This window comes from Phoxinus phoxinus (genome assembly GCF_949152265.1).
Source record: "Phoxinus phoxinus genome assembly, chromosome: 10".
Taxonomy (NCBI): Eukaryota; Metazoa; Chordata; class Actinopteri; order Cypriniformes; family Leuciscidae; genus Phoxinus; species Phoxinus phoxinus.
In genome coordinates, this window is record NC_136885.1 from 30196503 (window position 1) to 30214943 (window position 18441).

The 18441-nt window shown below is 40.4% G+C and overlaps 2 protein-coding genes across 5 annotated transcripts; both read right to left on the bottom strand.

Moving 5' to 3' along the window:
- Positions 1-402: 402 nt before the first annotated feature.
- Positions 403-6947, bottom strand: zhx1 (zinc fingers and homeoboxes 1). Its single transcript, XM_079625790.1, has 3 exons — positions 6436-6947; positions 5267-5526; positions 403-4880 (listed from the first exon to the last, which is right to left on the bottom strand). Exons 2-3 carry the CDS (start codon positions 5424-5426, stop codon positions 2554-2556), a joined length of 2487 nt encoding a protein of 828 aa, XP_079481916.1. The 5' UTR covers positions 5427-5526; positions 6436-6947; the 3' UTR covers positions 403-2553.
- Positions 6948-7252: 305 nt separating this feature from the next.
- Positions 7253-18064, bottom strand: atad2 (ATPase family AAA domain containing 2). Of its 4 annotated transcripts, none has more exons than XM_079624688.1 (29): positions 17694-18064; positions 16956-17083; positions 16772-16824; positions 16534-16684; positions 16215-16296; positions 16036-16126; positions 15378-15533; positions 15124-15235; positions 14747-14770; positions 14365-14472; positions 14015-14123; positions 13824-13939; positions 13513-13687; positions 13332-13420; positions 13082-13241; positions 12897-12987; positions 12245-12559; positions 11920-12040; positions 10982-11168; positions 10710-10895; positions 10441-10576; positions 10161-10357; positions 9890-10049; positions 9478-9600; positions 9233-9391; positions 7948-8379; positions 7724-7857; positions 7459-7587; positions 7253-7310 (listed from the first exon to the last, which is right to left on the bottom strand). In XM_079624688.1, the coding sequence occupies exons 1-29, from the start codon at positions 17829-17831 to the stop codon at positions 7278-7280; spliced, it is 4095 nt and encodes a 1364-aa protein (XP_079480814.1). In that variant the 5' UTR covers positions 17832-18064; the 3' UTR covers positions 7253-7277. The 4 variants fall into 4 exon arrangements, with proteins under 4 accessions (XP_079480814.1, XP_079480813.1, XP_079480816.1 ...); XM_079624687.1 differs by having other exon boundaries at positions 16956-17101; positions 17694-18021; XM_079624690.1 differs by lacking the exon at positions 14747-14770 and having other exon boundaries at positions 17694-18021.
- Positions 18065-18441: the final 377 nt, after the last annotated feature.

Below are 18441 nucleotides of genomic sequence, written 5' to 3' on the forward strand. Positions count from 1 at the left end.
GCATTTTACTGATTTTATTTTCAAGAAAAAGGTTTTGGTTAGAGTGGGTGAATGAAGACCTACATTTTCAGATATTTAGACTGGAGTATTCTAAGAGTAGTAGTATTAGGTGCCATTACCAGATTAAATATTTTATTTAAGAAAATACAAATAATTGTGATTTTTATATATAAATTCAAATCGATTGCTAACTTGTTTTAACAACCAAAATATAATTCCCATAATACTATAAATATATAAAATAACATATCCTCTTGCTGCAGTGTAATTACTCACTATACAAAATACAACGATTAGGCTAAAATATGTGCCATATTGTTCTCCCAGAATATGATGCCATTGGAGCAACTTATGGAAAAGATCAACATTGAGGAGAAAATGAAAAGCAGAGAGCATTTTTTTCATCCAAATTTATTGTGTTGTCCTCAAACAAGTAGAAAATATATATTTAGTCTAAATCAAGCAAAAGCCTATTAAACCGGTTCAATTAAATTAAAAGCATTGCACAAGGCCTATGGCTCTTGGAAATAAAGCTTTTTGCCACCACAGCGGCATCTACAGATTTTAAGGCTCGTCATGAGTTTCAAAATCACAATCCATGATGGTTCCAGATCTCTATTATTAGTATTTGTGTAAAAATCTGTGTTTTACAGAGCCTAGTAACAGACTGCCTAATATGATAACCATTTAAGAAACAGTGTCGTTATTAAACGTATTATTAGTGACCGCTGAAAGGAAGCACGACATACATCTGTGGTTTGATTCTGCACTAATACGCATTCAAAGCAAGATCCCAGTAAGCTTCTCAAACTCTAAAAAACATGAAAGGATCAGTTGTTAACAGTGGAGAGAGGACACATTTCCCTAAGTTTAAATGTGCTATTTTGTTCAAACAGTACTCACCATGTTCACGGAGGCACATTTGACCTCTTGTCTATAATACACAACAGTATTCACAGGAAAATGAGGGTTGCAAGCAAGTCAATTAAATGTTCACCAGAAAATGAAAGAAATCCAGGACGTAAAAACAAAAATACAACATAGAACTCTTAAAATCTGAGAGATCTCAAATCACAAAATAATTATTTGAATGATTACCAGAAGCAACCCACTCATGTAGAGGTGAAATTTATCACTATAAATACAAACTAATAAAAAGGCTTTAAAACTACTAGATGAGCATAAAGGTATATGTACAAACTGAACACTTTTTCCCCCCATCCTAAATGTCGGATACATGCAGATATAATGAAGATGGTGAATGTCTTACGCGGGGATGCGATTTTAAACAGGACCAGTAACAGTGCTGCTTTCATGCAGAAATATTAAAAAAAGCTAACTCAAATTACACCCTCATGGTCATTATTCATCAACAGTTCAGTTTCATTTAGTACTATTAAAGCAAGGTATTAATAGAAAACAAAAACACATTTTCCTCAAAAAAGCAAGAAATTCTGCAAAGTCATAGAAATGGAAAACATAACACTTCATGATTAGGGCAAATACACATTAAGGTCTTAACATGATCATTTAAAATTTGTCAAGCAAATGAAAGTCCCCTTTGTCTGCAGGCTTATGAACATCTCTGATAGCCCAACAGGGGAGAAATCTGAGGGAGGTTTCACTTTAAAATGAATAAACCGCAAATGACAGCCAAAAACAGGAGTTCCCCATGAAAATGTAAGAAAATACATTAAAACTGTCCAGTTGAAAAGCTGCAAAACATCTCCTGTTTATTACAACCACTGACATTTTCATAAAATATTTTCCCACGAGATAAGTATTAGTTATATTTTGAAGTCAGATGGACTACAGGAACATCTACAACGTCGCATTGGGATGTAGTGTGCTGTATATCAGATATCTACTGTCAGTATATGGATGATAAAACTGGGAATGAGACAAAAAACACTTATGCGTCACTGAATTTTGAAATTCGATTTGAAATGTTTGGTCTTGCCCAACATAAAATAAGGTGGCTGGTTGCGTTTTAAACACCGTATATCACGGTGGTTGACAAAGTGCCTCTTGTGTCCATCTGACACAAAGTATTCATGCATATTCCCTCAATAAGCTACTGTGTTCATTGTAAAGGGAACCATAACATTCAATACTATACCTTTGGCACTAAGAATTCTCCAAATAACTGCAAGTGAGAAAAGCCCCAACAGAGAGGCCTAGGATGTCTTTGCATGTACAAGGGTTAAGGTGCATAACCAATTCTGGTAGGCATAAGTTGAGATTGTATGCATGACATTGTCAAGATTATTCAAGGGCTCTTGAGTTATCGCTTGCCTTTCAGAGCCACAGAGGAAAAAACCCTGTTCATGTGCATGATTTCTCAAGTTTGGAGTGAAACCAAACATTCTGACCAAAAAAAACAAAAATATTCTTCTCAATGTTTATGCTAGAAAGAACTTGTCAAACCTTAATTGAAACTATGTACAATATAAGCAGAACTGGTGCAGTGGTAGAGGGCATGTGGTCGAGACCCAACACAGTCATGGTTTTCCACCAAGGGCCATTGCTCAGAATAAAGCCAATTCAGACAGATCACGGACCCTCAGACATGGATAATGTTTTTCGAACGCTCTGTGGAGGCTCCCAGGAATCGCTGTCATCAGTGTCGTCATCATCGTCACCTTCTTCATCTCCCAAGGCAGAAGGTCCTTGCTCCTCAATTGCCGTCTCATTTTCACCCAGTGACTCATCCTCTTCCTCATCTTGTTCCTCATTTCCCGTTTTATCTTCAAATGGGTTGGTACCCATTTCCTCCTTCCGACGAATCTCAGCGAACCACTCTCTCACCTGCTCGTAGCTCATGTTAGACTTGGCGACAAGCTCATCCAAGTCCTGTTCGTTCAGAAACTTGTGCTTCAAATAATATTCCTTCAGAATATCTCGTCCGGACTTAAACCTGATGGGTAAGTTCTTCTCCGATTCTGTGGGCTTCTTTGCTTTTCTATTGCGGGTTCTCCCCCAACCGCGATTCCGAATCCTCCGTTTTCTGTTTTTGTTGCCATTTGTTCCTCCCACATTTCCACTTTGATAGTAAAAATACCACTTCAAGTTACCGTTCTTCCAGGCGTAGCGTGTATCGCCAAACCAGTTGACGATGTAGGAGCGAGGCAGTCTGCTTTCCTCAGCCAGCTGGTCGTATTCTTCTGCCGAGGGCCACTGGGTCCGAACAAACGCAGTTTTTAGAACATGAAGCTGCTCTGGAGTTTTTTTTGTAACCTTCTCTTTGCTTATCCTCTTCCCACCGGGTGGAGTTTGGCTCCCCTTCTTCTGGGAAGATTCACCATCTGCTTTTGACTCTGAGCAATCGGGCACAGGGGCTTTTCTCTTTTCTGTGAACCAGGCGTCAATCTCTCGTCTGGTAAGCTTTGTCTCGGCTCTTAGTCGGCTGAGCTCTTCATCAGTTGGTGTGTCACATTTCTGAAAGCTTTCCTCTAGAACCACCAACTGCTCCGGTGTCTTTTCTTTAAACTTCTGCAGGGTAAAATCTGGGAAGGGGTTCCAGGTCTTGGCACGCGTCTTCTCCTCTTTGACAGGTGATGGTGTTGGAGACTGTGGCGTTTCGTCACTGGAGTCGATAACAATGGTGGCACTACTACTACCCCTGGGATTGTCGTTCGGGAGGATGGTGTGGCTGTTCTTAGAATTGCGCTGGTTGTATCGGGTGTCACTGAACCACTTTTTAATCTCACCTTTAGTGAGGTTGGTCAACTTCATTAGCCTAGCTATCTCAGCATCAGAAGCAAACTGATTCTTCAGATAGCTTGCTTTCAGTTCAGCCAGCTGCTCCTTGGATTTCTTAGGCCGCATGCCAAAGTGATCGGCACTGAGTGCAGAGTTCTCCTGAGGGGTCAGTGATGGGGGCTGAACCGTAGTAGCTCTCTTAGTTTCACTGAGACCTGGGCTTATTTGATTGGTTGTGATCTTGGTCTGGCTTTGATTGGGCATTCCCGCTACTGTCAGCGTTATCGGGGTGGTCACTGGTAGGCTGTTGGCCGTGCCAACCTGTGTCAGAACCAGACCTGGTTGCCCCACAATCTGGCAGGTTTGAAGAATAGACTGCAGGCCATTAGTGGCAGAAAGATGATGGGCTGGGATGACTGTGATGGTCTGGGGAACTGTGTGGACTGTGCCATTAAATTGCTTTCTCCTGGCTTCCTCAACCTCTTCTGGGGTCCAGCTAACACCATGCTTCAAACGCTGAGCTGAAAACCAGATCTTTATCTGCTCCTCGCTGAACTTGGTCTGGGCTGCAAGTCCCATGATCTCAGACACCGACGGGTAGGGGAACTTCTTGTAAGTGTTGATCAGGACTGCATTGGAGTCCATGGCAGCATTATATGTGGGAATACTGCTTACTGGAATTAGAAGTTGAGCTTGAGCGTTCTGCTGGGCCTGCAAGGCAGAAAGCACCTGGGCCAAGCCGGCCGGAAGAACCGTTGCAGAGTTCATAACCAGCTTCTTCTGATCTGCTACCACAGGGTTTGAAATATTGACAAGAACGCTGGGCTTTATGGACTCTGTGAGCAATGGGCTCATGTGTTCTGCTGCCATGGAGGAGCCCATCATTGATGCTTCCAGTGGCTCCAGTTCCATCTCACTTTCAGCCAGTGTCTCGCTTTCACTTGTGCCTTTTAGAGACATAGCTATTCTCTTGGGTTCAGACTTGCTTTTCATTTTCATTATGGGAGTTTTGCTGATAGGGATGCCAGTAACTGAGGGGTCATCACTATCCTCCATCTCGGTCTGCACAAAACCACCTTCAGTGGTCAGATCAGAAACGGGCTGCTCTAGTGACGTTTGACCTGAGCGTTTTCCTGAAGAACGACAGTCCTCGCTCGAGAAATGGCTCCCCTCATATTCTGTAAGGACAGTGAAAGGATCATTTTGATTAGAATCAGTATTTGTGTAAGTGCATGACAGGAACAGACGCTTAGCAGATAAGTAGAACAGCACTTTAACTTGTTAAAGTAAGTTATTTTTTTATCCTAACCTGTGACCGTCAACAGCGATGTGCAACAGGAGGTTGCTTTATATTTTTTGTTGGTTTGTGATAGGTAGCCCCACCCACAGTGTAAGCTCATTGGTCCAAAATCACACTCAACATAGTTGTATATTAACCATCACTAAGGTTTTGATTTTGTAGCATTTGAGCTTTCAATATGAACAGAAAAATTATGTGTGCTTGGTATGGACAGAACGCTTTTCTGAAAGGACATAAAAAACTGCCTTGAGAAGTGAACTTCACCTGTCTCTGTTTCCATGGGAACCACTGCTCCCTCTGTAGGACCGTCTGCCATACTCTCGGCTCCTTCATTCCCTTCCAGGGCCTCCATATCTGGATCTTGCTCTACAACATCTGACGGAAGCACCATGCAGGGGGTCGTGGACTTCCTTCTGCTCGACATTGTGCTTGTGAGTGTGAAAAATATAAGCTAGCCAGAACCTCCAGGAGGTTGAATTTATATGCTAAATGTTAGTCCCATTCCAAAATTTAAGCTCAGCATCCTGAAAGATACAGAGAAACAAAAACATACACAAGACACTGGTTATAATGTAAACACAGGACAGTTGACAGCATTATCAACATTCAATGATGCGTTCATTTACACACTAGATCGAATTACTGCACACGTGTTGTATCTTCTGCTGCATCTCACTATTCTAATTATTTTAGATTAAATGCTAATCCAACACTGCATAATCTAGGTAGCACTTTACAATAAGTATGTTAACACTAGATAAAATATCATTAAATGTGAACTGTTATCTAACATTTGATTTATTTATCTATAGCCCTGTAGATTTAGTGCCACTGCAGACAATGTAGCTGTAGCTAAAGCTGTCAGATATCTTTCTCTCTTTTTTTGCTAAATATGTATCTTACATTAAGGTCTGGTTTCACAGACAGGGCTTAGATTATGACAGTCATTTTGGTTACAATACATTGTTAACATTAAAAGTTGTATATATTAACATGAGTTGATGCATTAGTAACAGTATTCAAAAAATGTACTAAGTTGAATAACCATTGTTCAAATCTATTTAACCTTTAGTCACCACTCACCAGTATGGCAGGCATCATCACTGAGCATGACAAAATTGTGTGTTTAGAGTGTGTGTTCCCTTGCAAACACTGTGGCAGTACCATATCAAGGTACAAGTCCACATTTCCATGGTAGCATGTTTACCAAATTGCCTTTATGTACAATGTTACAATAATTTCAGCACCATAGTATATATCAAAGTACTATGGTGTTTCCAAATATCAGAACTCCTATCATGATTCATTGTATATGCCTGGTACCCCAAGGTTATTAAAATTACTATGGTATTACCATGTTACAAAGTATAAAAACAAGATAACACCATTATATTTTGTTAGTGAGGGAGCTTCAGGGATGTACTGGAACTCACCGGCCGCGGGGTTTAGTGTGAGATCGCGGCTCTGGGTGCGAGTATCCTTCGGCTCGGCTGCAGGAAGAGCGGAGGCGAGGCGGACCGAGACCCGCCGCGGGTAGAGGGGGAAAACCCTGGATGGACCGGACAGATGCCACGCTGATCGGATGCTTCTCTCCCTGATGCCTCAGCTCCTCTATTGTTTTGCCGGGCACGCTGCGCGGATGTTTTATTGCTCTCTCAGTAAACACAATAATCATCTGCGCTCATTTTAATGGCAGTTTTTAATGATCATCAGGCGTCACCGCTGTCAGTGTTATACGTCGTGACATCATCGCCAGGCGACTCCTCGCCGTCACGTAAAATCGGCGATTAAACAACACGTTTGCACGTTAATTGAGTCAAGACACCCACAAACGACTTAATAGGATCCAATTGCACATACTTGTAGACTTTAAACCTCTCTATAAACTAAGAAACCCGAGTACTGACTATAGAAACGTACAACCTCCAAACCGTCCAATCAGAGTAAACGTGCGGTCACGTGACCTCTTCGTAGAAACAAATGGAATTTCCCCCCTGTTTTCTATTAGCATGATTTAGATTTGATCAGAACCAGAAGAGCAGAAACCACACGTGATTATAACACCCAACTACTAGCATTACTTTATGAAAATTGTAGATCATATATTTGTCCCATTATAAAGTCATGTTAGGTGTGAAAACCAAAGCGAGACAATGAGACTTGTGATAAAGACTTTAATATGCACTCAAAATGCACAAGACAAAGTCAGGAACAAAAGAATTAGCAAAATATAATTTATAGACCAGTAACTTGTAAGAAATATATTGTTTGTTTATTAAGAAAACTCCTCAACTTCTCTTGACATCTCCTGGAAAAGAAAAGAAAATACACATTAATTAGGCATATAAAGTAAAAAGGCTTTTAATTTTTATTTTTTTTTTATGACTCAACTAGATAGTTTCAATCTACTGCACAACAGAATAGTAAATTAATAAGACTGAATGATCAAAACATACCTGTGTAAGTGTAGTCTTGTCATAATCCTTCCTGTGTCTATAAATGCTCTGGCACAACAGAGCATAAAGTTTCTCCAGTTGATTGACCTCATATCCCTCTGTCATGTCCACAACCCTCTGTAAAAGTTCCTGAATCGGGAACGAAAACAAAACAGTCTAAAAACACCATTCCAATGTAAAAAGTCGAGTTAACATGCACATTACAAGGTCATCGATTACACTTCTTGTAATGTTTTCTGCAGTTAGATAAAGATATGTGGCGTACTTTCAGTTTGTTGTGGTCCACGATAAGAGGCAGGGTCTTCTGCTCCAGGATCTTCATGGCAGCATCCACACTGATGAGACTCTGCTGTTCGGCCTGGTTCTTAAAACCTCTTGTCATCCGCCTCAGTCTGAACTCTGAAAAACCCATGCAAACTCAATTACTGCTTCATGCTTCATACAAACACAACTGTTAGTAAATGCTAAATGGTTTTGTGATTTACTAACCCACTCCACTGCTGTCCTCTGCAATTGGCTCTGTCCTCTCAGGTTCAGTGTTCTCTGATGCTTGGACATCATTTTGCACATCTGTGACATTACTCTGGACGGTCTCAACACTCACAACCTCATCCACTGCAGAGGTTGTATTGTCAATGTCCCATCTCTCAGAGATGTTATTCTGCACTACCTCGCCGGATTCTGTGGGTCCTTCTGCACGAGCACACTCATCAGCCTCCATTGACTCACATTCAACATCTTTCATCTTCTCTGGATCTTCACTCTCAGCCAGTTTTACATCATACTCTTCTTCATCCTCCTCTCCATCCCCTGATTCTGCTGTGTTAGGGTTGTCTTTAGAGTTCAAGTGTGAGCAATACTTCTTTCTGCGGATGATGCCGTTCTTCCATCGGCTTTTCCTCTTCTTTTTCATCTGTGAAGCTGTGAATACACAAAATATTTCACCTGTAGCCTGCATAGAAGAAAGCCTACCAATCTAACTTGATGTCAAAAGTACTGGTAAAATATTTAAAGCATAAGCCACTGCTAATTTTTTTATTAATAAATCAAACAATTGACAAGAAAGACAAAACCACATTCTTGGTCTTTATTACGGGCTCTTTAAATTAATTACTAGGCAATGTTTTTATTATTTATTTGAAACATACTAGGAGGCTGCATGTCATTACTTTATAGTTAATATTTCACTTTAAAATGTATTACAATAAGACATGTAGCATTCAAGTATTTTAACATGTATATTATTTATCAACTTTTAACACGTACATTCACAGTAAACATTCGAATCTGCGTTGGTGCTGCCGCTGACCCAGAGAGAGCAGTTGTCATATTGGGGTGGGCTATATACCAGTAGACACGATTAACTGGTAGAAATTTGTCAGTATTTGTCGGTAGAGATTTTGGACTATTGTCTCTATCGTGGTTAGTGTTGTCAAAAGTGAAATTTAAAAAAATGTGATGATACCAGCATCTCCCCCTAGTATTTTTAGCATTGTTGAACGGATTCTTAAACACCTCACAGAGGAAAAATTCACAGAGCGCTTACAGATACACACAGGAGCATTTGAAAGCAGTGGCTATCAGTGGATATATTAGGAATCTGCTGATAGACGCCTGCTTTCATTCAGAATCATAAAAGAATATCTCTATTTAACCAAAAAAAAAAAGAAAAAAAGTTTTTATTTTATTTAACCAGATCAATTGTGCAGCTCTAGATGAGAGTAATAAGAGACTCTACAGCACTGTCGTCAGGAATCACAGCACTGTCAGTCACCTGTATTAATGCCTGTTTGACGTGATGCAATCCCTGCTGGTGTTGGCACAGGTGTAGCATCTTTACTGGGTGCTGGATCACTCATCTTCTGCTCGCCTGTAGCGGACATCTTTGGCAGCACGTGGTAGTAGGCAGGAGTGAACCGTGATGAGGTGGAGCCTAAAAATTCAATATTATAAAAATGTAAGTGATGCTACAGTCTCACTCCAATCCAAATATGATCCCACACAAAAAATCACTGAAACCTCGTTTGATGCGAGACTCTCTGATCTCGAGACAGGTCTTCTCAAAGTCCTCATCTAATTCATCTCTGATTATGGCATGTACAGTGTCCTTGAGAGCACAGGCACGGTGTCTGATTTGCCGATCTATCACAAACACAAACATCATAGATATTGCATGCTACAGAAATCACACAAAAATGTCATGCAAATTTGCAAAACACACTTGGAGAATCATTATTATGAAATTTAATTAGATATGGTTTTGAAGAAAAAGCCAAAGCTGACAATCCCTTGACCACACATTTATTGAGCCAAGCTGAATGTAAACTGTGTTCAACCTACATACTATTCAGTGGTTGTCACCAATGTTCGGTAGATAAACCACACACATATATACATACAAAATATATTACCATTACAATTCCCAGCCTACCTGAGGGGTCTCTGTCTGGATTGTACTCGAGGGCGTTCTGCCAAATCAGATCCACATCATGCAGGTAAGCCGCCACGGTTTCATACTTGTGCAGATCAATTTGGGAGAGAACTGTGGACAAGTCCATGGGCTTTTTGATGACTGTAGTGTAATCAGGAACCTTTCCCAATGAAAACCACATGACTTCAGTGAGGACAACACTGGTTCTGCAATATATCAACAGCTAGAGAGAGTTGATTCAAAAGAACTGTGGGAGTGAAAACTTTCTTACCTCCTCGATGTCCACAGGCTTTGTAAAAGCCTTGAAGCGTTTGTCCTGAGCCAGTCGGTTGGTGACATCTCGCAGGAAGAGGCGGAGTTCCCTGAGCGTGTTCTCTTCCTGCTCTTCTAGCTTCTGCATCTCCTGCTTAGACAGCTGGCGGGGAGGCGGCGGAGGGGCCACCGGTAACACCTCTAGAGCCTGGAGGACTGAGAAGGAGAAGGTGAGTTATCACAGGTGTGCATGAAAACACTCCACTAAGAATGTGAAAAACACCACAAAAAAATCTCACCTGCTTCTCTCTTAGATGCTGGGGCTTTAGCAGCTTGATTTAAAATAAGATCCTCAAAAAATCTGAGCCTCTCCTCCCGAGAAGGAAGCGGAACATTGAACACCTCACCATACTCAACATGGAAAAGGTCCTGCACCTTTAAACAGGTAAACAAATAAAACAATGTCATACAGTAACATTACAGAAGATAAAATGCATCACAAATGATATTTAATTTAGTCGTTAGGCCAAACAAGCCCCAATACTGGTTTATACAGTTCATGTGGTACCTCAGGATAGAGGGTTTGGTGAGGAAAGCTGCATGTGGCGAGGAGGAGGCAGGGGCAGAATGAAGGGATGTCCTGCAGGAGACTGATGAATGTGGCTTTCAAAGTGGAGCTCACGGTGTCCCACCAGCGCTGGATGTGTGGAATATACAGAATACTGGGAGTGGTTCTCCTCGCCTCACAGAAAACCTGATGTATAATACAGGTCGATAGTCATTTAATAAAACAAGTTTATCGGGGTATCTTAACCTTTTGTATAAATTCAGTGTGTTCACCTGGGCACAAGCCTCCTCTGCGGTGGCTGAACTGACCCCATACAACACAGCAACATCGAGTGTATAAACAGTGAACTTCTCCAGGGTGTGAAGAATAGCAGGAGCCAAGTGTGAAGTCTGACCAGAACCTGATGTCCCACAGAGTAGCAGTCTGGGTCTGAATGAGGTGGGCTGCTGCAGGGCATTCCTGTAATACAGGTAATGAAAGAAATAAAGCAGGTCAAAATGACTTCAACTATACCATAGGCTGAATACTATGGAATTTCACTGATGACTAGTGAAAACGTAGTAACTAAACATATTTTGGGGTCTGCAGCTCTGTTCAAAATACTTAGTGAGTGACCTCCCAAGACAGTATAATAAGGCATCATAGGCATGCTCCTAACATAAAGAGTCTTCCAAAAACTAAGTAGCAACACAAAGTCCCCTTCTAAGAAACTATCTTTTTTTAAGGGAAATCCTAAAAGGCATTACAATGAAATATTCCAAGATGGCAAACCGACAGCAATAATAAATATAGTTATTATTATTAGAATAATAATCTAATTAAAATGTAACTATTTTACACAATGTATGTTTTATTCTGCATAGGTATTTTTTTTTTTTTTTTTTAACTGTTGTTGAGGAAAAACTGGATCTGTTTTTTGCATCCTGTTTTAAAACAAATCTGTAACTACACAGCTTTATGGCAATATCTTTTATCTCATAAGGCTTTCCTGGGAACTTATATCTGTATACAGTGGATGAAACCACGTATAAACAGTTCAGTCAAGAAAAGGGAAATTGTGTACATGACAGACTTCATTTGACTCACGTTTCTCCCTTAAACTGGTTATCAGGAAATTATTTACTACTATAAAACATCAGGCTTGTTTTTTTTTTTCATATGGGGAAGCACAAGAAATATTTGAAACTAGTCAGTTTTCTGCATTTCTAACCTGTTCAGATGAAGAGCAGATGGAGCAGGCCCAGTGTTCTTCTGGCCTTTATTACTAGAGCACACGGAGGACCCCTCATCTTCACTCTGCAGTAGATCCTCTAAGATGTCAGACACACCTCCTAAAATAAAAAATATTTACTTGCATTGATGGCATGATTAAGAATTCCAAATACAAACTACACTTACAATTTCTGAAAAGAAAGGTGAGTGGCATGTGTCATGATATAATGCGTTTTATGGTTTGAGTTCTACAGTGTAATGCAAATACTAAGGTGTTCTTATAGCGATGTAGAAGGGAGATAAAAATAGCAAGCTATCTTTACCAGCATCTCTTTTCTTCTTGAGGCCCTGCTCTACATGAGGAAAGAGTTTCTGCAGCATCTCCATGGCGCTATTGAGGGTAGAGCTCAGCAGGGGTTCAATAACAGAGGTGAGTGCTTTAGCTGGAGATGCCACCGCCCTCTGTGAAGCCGGAACGATCTTCCTCATGGCTGAGAGGAAGTCCCGGCCACTCACGCTGATGGACTCCACATCCAGCAGGAGCTTCTGGGAGGAAGCATAGATCTGGGGGTAGCACCTGCGCAGGGCGCACAGAGCTGCTTCTGCGCACACGGCTTTGATGTCTGCACCACAGTAACCTAGGGGCACAGCGAGCCATAGTTTTGAGTTTGACTACTATATATATAGATTTTATAGGTATAGAAATCAAGGATGATCGTGGACTGCCCACTTGGACAGGACGAGACAGTCTGAGGTCTCACTAAATGCCAGAATTTAAAGTACTAAAAGAGTGAGAGTACTAGAACAGCAGAACATTAACACTGCTACCCAAAACCCAAACACAGCAATACCCAGGTCCTGGGGGTGCTGGAAAGCTCCAGCATCTGTTTTAGCACTGAGCAAGCTGAGACAAAGGTAAGCTATTATTTTAGATGCACTCATCAGGAGGTTTAACATGGTAGAACATGCTCTTACCAACACACTTGTCAGCCAACTCTTCAAGAAACGCATCAGACAGCTTCGGGACCCACTGCCTGGTATGGATCTTTAAAATATCTTTGCGAGCCTACAAAGAATCAACAACGTCTTGTGGGTTACCCTAAACAAAACATTCACTGCAGTCAAAAATAAACACTGAATAAGTTATTCCAAACTCTCACCTCTCTGTCTGGTAGGCTGAAGAGAAACTCTCTGTCGAATCGCCCGGGACGTCTGAGCGCAGGATCTATGGAGTCCAGACGGTTAGTGGCTCCAATAACAACCACCTCGCCACGGCTGTCCAGCCCGTCCATGAGAGCCAACAGGGTGGACACGATGGAGCTTTAGACAACAAAAACAAACTATTCAACATTTACAAAATAACAGAAAAAAGCGCCTATAAAAAATAAATATACACACACACACACACACCTGTGTATCTGGTCTTGCCGGCTTGACCGAACAGGTGCGATGCCATCAATTTCATCAAAAAAAATAATTGATGGACGCATCTGATATGCCTGGCAAATAAATGGCAAAGTTCCTTTAAATCACGCAGAGACAAAATTAGGCATCAATGAATGACCATTTTTGAAATGAAATGTGGGGAAACCTGGTCAAACAGGAGGCGGAGCTGTCTCTCAGACTCGCCCACCCATTTGCTGAGGCAGTCTGCCCCTTTCCTCATGAAGAACGACACCTTCTTCTCGCCTTGACTGCACTCATTTGCCAGGGCTCGAGCAACCAGAGTCTTTCCTGTGCCAGGAGGGCCGTAGAACAGACAGCCTCTGGAAAAATATCAGTCATTCAACATGCGTTCTGCCAAAGGTGATATTCAGCATTACCTCTCATTTTTGCAATCTGTTGGTTAGTCATCCAAATAGGCATTTAAATGTGAACATTTGTCAATATCACTTTTCAAACCTTGGAGGCTGAATCTTGAACTTCTCAAAGACTTCAGGGTAGAGTAAAGGAAACACAACCATCTCCTTCAATGCAGAGATGTGTTTCCCCAAACCCCCAATGCTGTCAAAGCGCACCTGCACATGGAAACTCAACAGTCATATAAAGGTCTTTACCATTTTTGTAGTTTAATTCAAACGGTAAGCACATACCGTTTGATCAATTTGCATTGGGTCAACGTCTGCGAGACTTGCTCCAATTTTAATCCTGTCCTTATGGATTCCCAACAAATCCTCCTTCCGTAAATTCATAGGGAGGCATCTACAAGCAAAATGTGATTAAACGTTTAGTTTAATAATTGCTTTAAAATATTTAAAGTCTACAAAATCAATAATAATATCTAAGAAACAACTCTTACAGAGCAAGAACAGATATAGCTTCTTTATTGTGTGCACAAGTGCAGGTGTTGTATTTCAGAACCGTTTGATTGGTCAAGACTTTGAACCCAGATATCTTAAGCATAGCACCTCTAAAATAAAAGCTTTCAGCGAGAGCTCTTTACCTGTTTATTGACCTGCTACGACTCTTACTTCTCCGTCTTTCAAATTTCTCTTCATCAGATGATGATGACGATGATGTGGAGTCACTACTGTGGATGGCATGTCTTCTCCTAAGATGAAGACAAAAGAACAGAAAGATTGTATTTTAGACTATCATAAACAATTCACATCAATGAAATCTAAACTTTCATAAAATACTCCACCACCTCCTATACCCTAACACCTCTTTCCAAAACAAACTCATTTAAATGTGCACAAAACATATTTGTAATTATTATATTAGCGTGACGTATAATTGTTAAGTGCCATTTGTTGTCTTCACTTTGAAATCCCCTTAATTTTCCACAAGCAGATCTAATGAGGCTGAATGCATGTTTGGCTTACCCATCATTCTCACTCCTGCCTGAACTACAGCACGAGAAACACAAAGATGAGTGGCACTGAAATTACAACATGGACAGTGCAAAGGGGTGTGCATTTTGATAAGACTCTAATACTCGACTACTTGAGATGGGATGTTGGGTGATGAAGCGAGTTCTGTCTGCACTATTTTTCAATTGTTGTTTTATTACCACAATGTCTTTGGTAATTGCCCTTTGGTTGCTGTTCCTTCAGCATCTTGCTCACATCTGTCTCGTTTTTTTAAGACAGGGTGTGTCAAACATAGCGCACTTTCAAATACGAATCAAGACCCTGTCAAGCCAAGACAAACTGATTATGTTGAAAAAGAATTTGAAGAGAAATTGAGGACTAGTACTGACCTGGTGCCCCTCCTGTTGTTGTACAAACTCCTGGGACTTGAGGAACTAAATGGATATCTTCGTCTAACTGGCGTGGAGTGACGTTTAAAAAAGATGCTCTGCTTTTTTGGCTCTGCAATAAAAAATAAAAAAAAGTAATAAGGAAAATACTAATAGGCATAGAAAAAGATTATTTAAGCACATTTAAATCAGGGATGTGTATATCTGATCTGTATAGTCAGTGCATGGTCTCTTTAATGAACTATTACACAAACCTTCAAGAGGCGCCTGGTAACGCACAATAGCTTTTCTTTGTCGGAACTCATAACGCTTTCCGTTCTCTTCTTCATCTTCATCCTCGTCATCATCTCCCTCATCATTTTCTTCTTCCTCTTCCTCACCTTCTCCATCCTCCTCTTGATCACTGTATTCTGGGAAATACATACAGGTTCAGGCCAACCAACATGCTAAACAAAAAAACTATATTTTGTGGTACATATGCTGTTAATTATACTACCATTATTACACCAAACACTTGTACCTTGATCACATGCCAAATAAACAGTGATTAGACTTATTAAAGTCTCATGAACCTGTTACACCAGTGTGTTAGAACCAGCTTCATTTGTTAAAAACAAAAATTAAAAACAAATTGTTGTTGTACGCATCTTCATTTAGACTAGAGCAATATATATATCGTTTTATAATTTGAAACCTAATAAACCGGTGTATAACATTTTTCTTATCTTTTTTTGAAATGTGTGGTAATGAGTGTTCAAATAAATTTTGGAGCTAACGCAAATGTTTTTGTTGTGGGGCTTAAGATTCACCATTGGCCCAAAACATCTGCTATATAAAGGTGCAGTAAACACTAATTCAGGATGAGACTATAAATAAAGCAGGATTAATGAATTCCTGATCTACAATCATCACCATTCTCCTGGTTGTCTGAACTCTCCTCTTGTCCTCTGACTGAAGGTTTTGTGACCCTCTTCCTCTTTGTTCCAGAGTAAATTATCAAATTCTAAAAAGAAACACAAAAACAGTGAGTTAAGTCCTGGCTGATCACAGAACTACAGGAGTCGTCAGTGATGAAGATCATGATGACGCACCTCCTCCTCACTGTCTCTGCTCCTCAATCTCCGACGCATCTTCTGCATGTCATCCATCTTCTGAAGCACAGCCTCTGCAGTGCTAAAACGGATGAAATGAAAACAGCCAATGAGAACCAAGAACCACAGAAAAATCCACACACAAAGCCAGTGGCACATCTGAGTCTGAATATAAAGGTCCAATGTGAAACTGGTTTGTGTGAATCTACCACATGTTAGACTTCTGATCATCAAAATTGAAAAATCATAAAATGTGATTTAAATTAGTCACTGTCCTTATAAACAGAAATATAACTGTGTTTTCTATATAAGTGCATACTTTGTGATGAGCCTGTCATAGAGGACCGACTGGTTCCTGGCGACAAGCTTATATCTTGTGATTCTTGAGCTACGCCTCACAGCACTGTCTTCTTCTCGCCTTTGAATTTGAGCACGCAGGCTTCGAGAAGTAGGAGTTGATTCCACTTCATCTGAAGAAAGTAATGGATTCATATTTAGCAAGCAGCAAACCAACAGAACTGCTGTCTGGCGTTTATCAAATACTCTGACGTTCCCACCTGTGTGCTCATCTGCCGATCGCTCCCCATCTGCCTGAAATCTTGGAGATTTCCTATGAATTAATGAATAAATAAAACAATATACAAGTTAACAAGTAGTGTATCAAGTACAGTATGTCAGAAGATTGTTTGATTAAACAATTAGAGAATCAGAAATAAAACCATAACATACACACACACACACCTTAAATTCCTCCCACTTTTCTCATCTTTTGGTGGGGATTTTGGAGGAGATTTGTTGTTTTGCCCATTCATATCAGCAAAGACTACATGTCTTCCTCTTTGAGTTCTGCCTCTCATGCCGTTTTCCTCCTTTACAGACAAAAAACCCTAAAATAAATATATTCAATGTATCATAGCAGTGTCCAGTAGAATGACAAGCTATTCTCTATATATAACTATTTTTTTTAAGTATTTATGTCAACTAACATACTGACAGGAGCTCAAATATCATGATTAGATTAAATATTTGTAATTTTCAAACGTGTCACACCACATAACGTTATAAATTAACTATTTGCAGGTGATTAAAATGGTTGCAGGTGATTCAAGTTTAGCTATATAACGTTATTGTGCAGTGTAACGTTAAGCTGTGGATGGATATTTTTCATTGCGGTAAAACTTCATTGGCAAATAAAACGGAATTCTGATTTTGACTTGTCTACTACCCATTTACCTTTTTACCATTTATCCTCCTGCACCATGTAAATCATTACCGGTGTATATCTGAGGTAACATTGATAATCAACTCATCTGTTTTTGTTTTGGAACTGTTAACCAGTCGCGCGCTCATGCAGTTCATTCAAGCGTCTCGCGCTCAATTTAACCGCCAACTTTGTTTTGATAGAGCAAGGAAAATACTGTAGGTAAACAAACAAATTACTGACATATTTGTACTAGTAAAGAAGAGTTATTAACTCACATTGGCCGGACTGTCCTCTGCGCTCGTTAAACTGTCATCATGGGCCTTTTTTAGCCGCGCGGACTTTCTCTGAGGCGGGTTCAGCGATAGAAACTCCGAGCTCGAGTCCATTTCACCGTTACTGCGTAACATCACCATTTTTAACGAGCCTTAAAAGACCCCCAGACCATTCACTGTCAACCTCAGTTTAAGCGGTGTTTGTCGAGATTTTAATACGCCAAATGCTTTGAAGTAGAACACATTATTTTGAAAAAGCACTCCGTTCCTCCTTGATTTCTGGCGCCACAAACGTCACTACAGTCGAATGACACAGCGCAAATACGAATGTGCTGGCGAGACAGAAACTAGGGCTGTTGATGCGAATGACCGCCCAACCAAATCTCTTGTTTCAAATATAACGTGTTATTCAAATGGATATGAAGAAATTATAGGAGAGAAATTGCTTGACATTTCGATGACAAAACATGTGAGGGTTTTATCTGTGCAAGTAATACGATTTTGCGTAGGAATACTGTTAGGAAGGTGTACCGGCTCATTTTTGGCGCGCCATAAGTGACGCGCGGCTCAAGATTCTGATTGGCTTACGCAGGCCAAACCCCGTCGTAAGCTTGTTTATTAGAGACATTTGAGCACAGTAATCAGATATTTGGCGCCATATACATATTCCAACTTTTATTTCAGATTAAAATTAAAATAAAAAATATCTTCGGTTACATATAGTTGTTGTTGTTGTTTTTGCCTTTTGCAC